Source organism: Hippichthys cyanospilos, chromosome 8, assembly GCF_059441005.1.
Source record: "Hippichthys cyanospilos isolate Australia breed blue-spotted pipefish chromosome 8, RoL_Hcya_1.0, whole genome shotgun sequence".
Lineage (NCBI taxonomy): Eukaryota > Metazoa > Chordata > Actinopteri > Syngnathiformes > Syngnathidae > Hippichthys > Hippichthys cyanospilos.
The window spans coordinates 5,976,694-5,984,649 of record NC_142376.1 but is presented as its reverse complement, the minus strand read 5'-3'; the positions used below and the strand labels follow the sequence as shown (position 1 = coordinate 5,984,649).

General features: G+C 37.5%; 1 protein-coding gene across 2 annotated transcripts in view; it reads left to right on the top strand.

Annotated features, from left to right (window-relative positions):
* The first annotated feature begins 778 nt into the window (after positions 1-778).
* The window catches only part of kcnh1a (potassium voltage-gated channel, subfamily H (eag-related), member 1a), a 43,206-nt gene continuing 36,028 nt past the window's right edge, over positions 779-7,956 (top strand). For both annotated transcript variants that reach the window (XM_088422082.1, XM_088422083.1), the window contains exons 1-2: positions 779-943; positions 7,037-7,160. In XM_088422082.1, the coding sequence (XP_088278208.1) occupies positions 871-943; positions 7,037-7,160 (197 nt within the window). In that variant the 5' untranslated portion in view covers positions 779-870. The remainder of the gene's footprint in view (positions 944-7,036; positions 7,161-7,956) is intronic.

The following is a 7,956-nucleotide window of genomic DNA, read 5'->3' as shown; positions in this document are numbered from 1 at the left end:
AAGTGGAAAGGTGTTTGTAAAGGTATTAACTGCTCAAGTAGCCATCAAATTAATAACAGACAAAACAAATAACCTTTTACAGCTTAAATACGTGGTCTACTCGAGCAATTCAATGTGAAGCCACATCCTGTGCCAGTTTTTTGCTGCCTTAATTGGCCACCGGGGGCAGTATATCCTTGACGTGGACAAACGAAGAAGAAATTAAACTACAACTCCAAACAGTTTTCACAAAAACCACGGTAAGAATGTTGTTTTCGAGCGAGTATTGTTGCTCGCCGTCGACAAGTATTGTCGCTCACTTTATATTTTAATATCCGTTGTCCAAAGTGTTAAAAATTTTACCACAAATGTCGTTAGCCTCTGTATGGGTTTACTTTACCCATTATGAGTTAGCATTAAGCTAGCGGATTTACGTCGTTTTTCCATACTACTTTTTATGAAGTTGAGTTCTGCCATATCAAGTTTTTGTTCCCAAGTGAAAGTGGAACTCGGTCGAGCAACGGCTCGTACCTCGAGGCGCTGTACTTTATTAATACCTAATAGAGGCTCAGTCCCGAATACGTGCATACTTTCGTCCTGCAGGTGTCACTGTGGCACCTCAATCTACTGCGCGAGATTGAGGGACAACCATGAGGAGGCGGAGGAAGCCCCCCACCGCCCCTCCTTTCCCTGCATCAGAGTCAGCATCTCAGGCTTTCTCCTCCCTCCTCCTCCTGGATGATGATGATGATGAGGAGCCGCCGCACCAGCGGGCTGAGGAGCCAGCAGCCAGCCAGCAGCCGCCGCACAAACACAAGCCCACGCCGCGGCACCATGACGCTGGAGCACCGCGCCAAGCCTCGCCCGCAAGAGGCCGAGTGAAGCGGCAGGATGGCGGGGGGCCGCCGCGGACTTGTGGCCCCTCAGAATACTTTTTTGGAGAATATTGTCAGGCGCTCCAACGGTAAGACCAGCTTTCCTCTCTCTCTCTCTCTCTCTCTCTCTCTTTCTCTCCCGTTTGCGTATGCGTGCAAGTATGTGTGTGTGTGTGTCTGCGTGTGTGTGTGTGTGTGTGTTCTAACTGTATTGATCCATTGAGTCCCAATAGATCCACCGCCAAATTGACTAATTAGACACTCATTTTTGAAGGGGTTTTGATGAGTAAAGTTACTGTTGAAGTGATGCTCCAAATTGGCACCCCCCTTTAAAAAAAACAACCACCACACCCTGTGATTATGGATCAGATAGATAGATAGATAGATAGTTTACGTCTTTATATTTCAATTTCTGACTAACACTTTCAAATAATTTGAATTTAAACTGATTTATATGTTTGATGTGAAATAAATGCAGCATATAAATGAACGTAATTAACGGTAACATAAATCAATTAATTTATCCAATATGGATAGATTACATAAGCTCTCTTATGCATAGTTTACTACTAGTCATATAGCCCATTTCTTCATTGGAACCAGGAAATAACAAGAATTTTAAAGAATGTCCGACAAACACCTCAAGATCAAATTTTGTTTTCACAGATGTAGATGTGAAGTAAATATAGCATATAACATAATTGGCATTGACATAAAACAATGAACAGCAATTATGGATAGATTGTGAAACATCTGTGTTTTGTAATATATGAAGCATAATAGCTCAATTTTGCATTAAAACCAAACAAAACAAGACATTTTAAATCATGTAAATTTTGTAAAAAAAACAAAACAAAACAACAATTGGTAATAAGAGGATTTTTGTTAACTTGCCTGGTAACCAGTCACTCAACTCTAGCTTCTAAATTATTTGTGATGACATAACATATCCCTCAGGATTGATTTGAAAAGAGAGAAATTGATGGACCAGAAATAATATAAAAAAAAAAAATCACCGCTTGCTAAATTTAATTAGAGCAACTTTTTTTTATGAGAAGCTCTTAGAATTCTCTCAGGAAGCGAGGCCGTTCCTTTACTCACTCCCATTAAAGCAATGCATTTTTAATTTCCTGCATAATTACACAAGAGCAACACAAGTCTCTGATGTGTCATATGGACGGTAATGCATATGTGTTGCAGACTGTTAAATCATATGTGCAGAAAAATGGTAATCATTGGACTCGGGGGTGGTCTGGTAGTTGTTCAAACCGGGGCCAGGGTAAAAAGGTTGAAAAGGCAAAATAAGTCAACGTTTTCAGAATTTGTGCGAAAGAGTTCAAATGAAATTGGTTGTTGAATGAAATCGATCATATAGGTGGGAAACTTCTTCAACCAGATTTTCTGTAGATGTGTACCCCGCCTCGGCGTGGAGCCGTAAAAAGGGGGATTGGCAAAATTCACAAAAAAAGGATCAAAATCCATCCCTTCAAGACAAAAGCCAATGCGACCTTGGGCGGTCCGCGGATTAGCCGTCGCTAAATCTGGATCTAACGGGAGCCAAGAGTGCTAATCTGAAAAGAGCGCTAGCTGCTTGGATGGATGAATGGATGTCACAAAGTCTCCCACTCGTGCATCATTTCATTTTTTGTTGTTGTTGTTGTCTTTTGGAACATATTCATGAGCATCTTTTTGGTTTTTTTTTTTTCTCCAAACCTGGACCAAAATTTTGGAAACAATTTGTTAGTCTACCAAATTTAGCATGCCTACCACCAATTGTGGCGCTCAATAAAGTTGAAAATCTTTCCATGTTTACAAAAGTATGACATTTTGATCTGTACTATTCTTCGCGCTAGCATTTCTGGATGTCAATTGAACGCTATGCTAACATGACAGCCGGAACAAGAACAATTAATAGTTCAGTTCGTTGTGATTTTTGATTTGACACTCGTTTGTTTTACACGAAAACCGTTTTTTATTCCCAAAAGAAGGATACTGAATCAAGCATGCTAACCAGTCTCATGATATAATTTCATGTCAGTTGAATGTTATGCTAGCTTGTTAGCCGCAACAAATGGTACATATTTGAGCTGATTAATAAACTCACGCTACCTTTACTGGATCGCACCTGATTTTTATGCTAACATGTTAGCCGCAACAAGAATGATATACCGTATTTTCCGCACTATAAGGCGCAGCTAAAAGCCTTAATATTTTGAAAAAGCTGTTGGTGCGCCTTATAATCAGGTGCGCCTTATATATGGATCAATATTGAGATTGGGATTCGTAGACGGGGAGTGAAACGATAAAGTAAGCTTTACCTGTTTCTTGGCGTGTGTTTACAGTTGAACAAGGTTGCTCATATTGACATTGAGTTATGCTATTGAGAGTTTAGAGTTATTGAGTCATTATTGTTATTACTTTGAGTATTACTATATTGTGATTGAAAACGTTTTAAAATACGTCATTAATTGAGGGTGCGCCTTATAATCCGGTGCGCCTGATATATGAAAAATGTTTTAAAAAGTCATTAATTGAGGGTGCGCCTTATAATCCGCTGCGCCTTATAGTGCGGAAAATACGGTAGTTAAATGATTTAACTTTTATTTTACATTTGGAAACTGTTTCTGTTTTTTTTTTTCTCAAAGAAGGCCAGTGAATTGAGGGTGCTTTACCATCTTGCCGAGGCGCTTCACGGTGGTCTGTATCTCACAAATCATAATTTTATTTAATTAAAATAATTTGAACAAGCCACGGATAAACAGAAAGTATAAATAGAAAGCCAATTCGTTCATGTAGAATTGCTTCTATTTTTCTGTGAATCTTTGGTAAACAAACGAACATTTCTTAGCGTCAGCTGGCTGCGACGCAAAAATGTCAGAATTTTTGTTGTTGTTGGTTACTGGTAGCAGTTAGTTGGTAAAATAGTATTTATTGGTCACAAATTGAGCACAAATGTCATTCCACTGTTTTCTCTCTTTGGTTTGTTTGTTGGCACATTTTGTTCCTTTCGCTTTATTTTGGTCACACATTCAACCAGATGTTTGTCATATAAATCTGTTAACTCTTCTTTTTCTTTTTCACAAATTTCAGTTTGGACACTGTCACATAGACAGACAGGTACTACGATCTAAACTAGCTTTTTATGTTTTCTTACCTTACCCTCCCTTCTCATTGGAGTGTATCATTAACATGTTCTATACCAAATGGTGTTAATTTACAAAGCGCTCATTAAGTACTGAGCTGTAGGCATAATTGCAAATATGTTTTAATACAAGAATAAGAGATTTGGATTTCCCAAGAGTAACGTCCATCTGATCATTGTAAAATAACACGTTGGCATGGAACATCTTGTGCATTCTATTGTGTTGTCACAGATTTAGTTGGATGTGATTAACAAAGTGTGTGTTTTCGTGTGTATGTGTGAGTGTGTATTTGTGTTCATTTGTCTTATGGAATTTAGATTTTTCTTCCCGTTACTTTTCCCAGTGTACTTTGTGATTTTTTTTCATTAGTATATTATATTTCTGCAATTTGTTCGGCCAAAGTTGATTATTTTTTTTTTCGTCAAAACTATTGTCATGTAATATAGAATAAGTTCCGTTTTTAAATTGCTTTGCGTCTTATCAACAAAACAGCATCTTTAAGAGGAACTTGATTGGAATCCGGTGATAACTTGTCATGTGGAAAAAAAACTAGCAAAAAAAAAAAAATTGTCATGAGGGATGGGCATAATAATCACTTAATGGAAAAATCAAAACCATATAATCGCTCGGAAAGCTCTCTTTAAAAACTACACTGCAAAAGAACATTTTCCAAAGTGCGCTTGTAGTTAATGGCAACACCATGAACGCTACGGCATTATCAATAATCATCAATAACCACCGATTTATTTAATTTTGTAATATTTGAAGCTCATGCAATGCCAACAAACAGACCGTTAAACAAGCAAAGTGGCACTGATTGTCTCGGGCTATTAGCATATTGACTACGCGTAAATGTAGCTCCGAGGTGCTGCTCACCTTTTTAATATGCAAAATAGGCCACATTATAACCTGCTGCCGTTTTCTTTATGACCTTTAAAACTAACGGCGGCAATTATTGATATTTGCAGACAAGTGAGCGATCGCAACGATTATCTCCTGCGATCCTTCTCCATTTAGCAGTGAAAAAATCCGCGCATGAGGCTCTGCTAAAATGAACTCCATGGAGGTATTTGCGTCAGTGTGTGCGGTCTAAGTTTGTCAGTCTTAAACCCTCGTGTGTAATGAGGCATCGTGGACGCTAATGAACATTGATCAAGTGCCGTGGGAGGCCTGAAAGTAAAGGTTGCAAATCTGTCCTTGAAATATGATCAACTATAGACAAGATGAAGGAATAACCAACAATTAAAATCTCTACTTTAATGCAAAGATGGCCTGATGTATCATATCGTCATCATCACGTGTCAGTGTTGGATGAAGAAATCCAAATTCTCATTTACTATGATTCAGAATCAATTTAAAATGTCACAAAATCGATTTTATTAGGGGAAAAAAAACAATTTAACCAATTCTCATTGTGTCGGGTTTCGTGTATGTTGGACTTATTGGATATTTCTACTAAGACCGATTTCTAAATAGACACCAAATAATACGGTGATGTCAATGCAATGGCCGTAGTATGTTTTTATTTTGAAGTTGGCCTTCGCAGTGCCAGCTAGCGTTACTTCGTCTCGTGATTCTGATTTTATTGCATTCACATCCCATCTCTACAAACATCAACAGGCCGCCATTAAAAAGTTCAAACGCTAAATAAGGATGCTAAGAAACCTCGAGTCTAGGGCTGCGAAATGAATCGAATTTTAGTCGCGTATTTCGGATCACTACCGCATTTCTGATTGGCATCTTTTTTTTCAGGCACTTTGATTTTTTTCTGATTAGACCAGGGGTGTCAAACTTGTTTTTCGGTTGCGGGCCTGATGGGGGAAAATCTATTACCAAGTGGGCCGGACCATTAAAATCATAATATATTTTAGGGCTGCACAATTAATCGATTTTTAATTGAAATCTGGCTGCCACGATTAATTAAGGTGATCCTCGGCGATATTAAAATTTAAAAATCCAGCTGTCGTCCATGTCAAATCAAGCACTTTGTCATCCTACCACCAGAGGGCAATGTTTTCCACATGTTTGCAAGACAAAAGCCTGTGCTTTTCTCATCCTAATATATTATTTACCAGTGTGAAATATCGTTGTTTCTCACCTGATTCTTAATATATACAGTGCTGTCAATTGAGACCCATTTTGAAAAATCCGATTGGCAAAAAATTGGAATAAATTCGGTTTGAAATAACCAAAAATAGAAGATCCCCCTCCCGCAATAAAAATGGTAAAAAATAATAATTGGCTGCTGATTTTATGGCGATTTGTAATGCTTTGAAGCAACGACGCAATCGAGTCTACTAAGTTATTCGCATCAGTTGGACAAGTGACATTAAAGCTCAGAACTTTGCTTTCAGAGACACTAAATATGGCGTTGATAATAGCTGCAATTTAAAACTGTAATATTTTCCCATGAATTAAAATTGTTTTCACTACGTAGCTACGGCCAGCAGAGGCGCAGTTGAGTCACCCGTTGTCCACAATTCACAACTCAATTATTGGTACGACGGCTGTTAACGTAACAGTTCAAAACATTCAGCGAGAGAAAATAATTCATCTCAATGATGAAAATGGGATTTACTATCAGGCAGCAGAGGCGCTGTTGGGTCAATCAAATTTTTATGACAAAAGTCAAACATGCGTCATGTGCTATGGGATGTTGCATATCGACAATAATTCTGACGTTTACAATTTGAGACTTCATAAATGCCCATCCCTTGTTATAAAGACAACTGTATATTAATATCATGAGTTAAAATAGTTTTTTTTTTTTTTTTTTTTTGTATTCCTGACAATCTGCCTTGGTGGGGTAAAAGACTCCCAAATTCCAAAACATCCTTTCAAGCTCTTTTGGTTGTGTCCTTTCATGTCTTCCAATAACTTTCCCTTATAATTTCCCCCAATATTTGCTTTTGATTCCGAACAAAGGCAAATATTTCCAACTTCCTGAATTTCTTTGAGTTTTCAGGACAGGCAGGCGTTAACCTCTCAAGTCTTCGCCTCTTTGTGCTTTTTGTGTTCATGTGCCTCTGGGCCAAGCAGACACCAACTTTGTGCTGGGCAACGCACAAATCGTGGACTGGCCCATCGTCTACAGCAACGACGGATTCTGCAAACTATCGGGGTACCACAGAGCCGAGGTCATGCAGAAGAGCAGCACCTGCAGGTAGGTCGCAATCATTGGTTTGTTCAGTCAGCTCCAGTCAGTGGTACAGTCATTATAAAAAGTCTACACACCCCAATTCAAATCAGACATTTTTGCGATGAAAAAGGATTTTCCACTATGTGATTCATAAGCAATACAACCAAAACTAATAATAATTATTATCCACAAAAAAAATCAAAATAGTGTCAGACCTGTTTTCAAAAAGAAATATTTTTCGACTTAAAAATATTAAACCTAAAGCGTCACAAAGCAGAGATCCGTTCACAAAAATAAATCATTAACTTCATTATTAATATATATTTGCTGTTAAAAAAATAATCAACATAAAGTGTTAGACCTGTCCTCAAAAAGAAATACTGTAATAATAAATAAATATTGTCATAAATAAAATACATAAAAACATTTAAATAAAAAATAAACATTTATTATTTTTATTATTAGTTATTTAAATAAAAACTAAAAATGGTATTACTAATTATATCAGAAAAAATATTAAACTTTTGGGATGATAGTAGAGATCTGTTCACAAAAATAAATCATGAACTTGACAGGTAACGAGAGGTGGCACGTGACAAGTTGGGTCGAACCATCTTAGTATGGGGGAGAATCTGGCTTTTAAAAATAATGAAATTGAATAACCTCCTGAACATAAAATTTGTTTTATGAACTTATATTTTCCCAAATTTCCTTTCACAATGACAGAGGCCCCGGAGTCCTTGAAACGGTGGCGAGTGTGTGCTGCCTCTTTAAATTTTAAACGTGATCAGTTAACTCAAAAAACAACCAAATCTCCAGT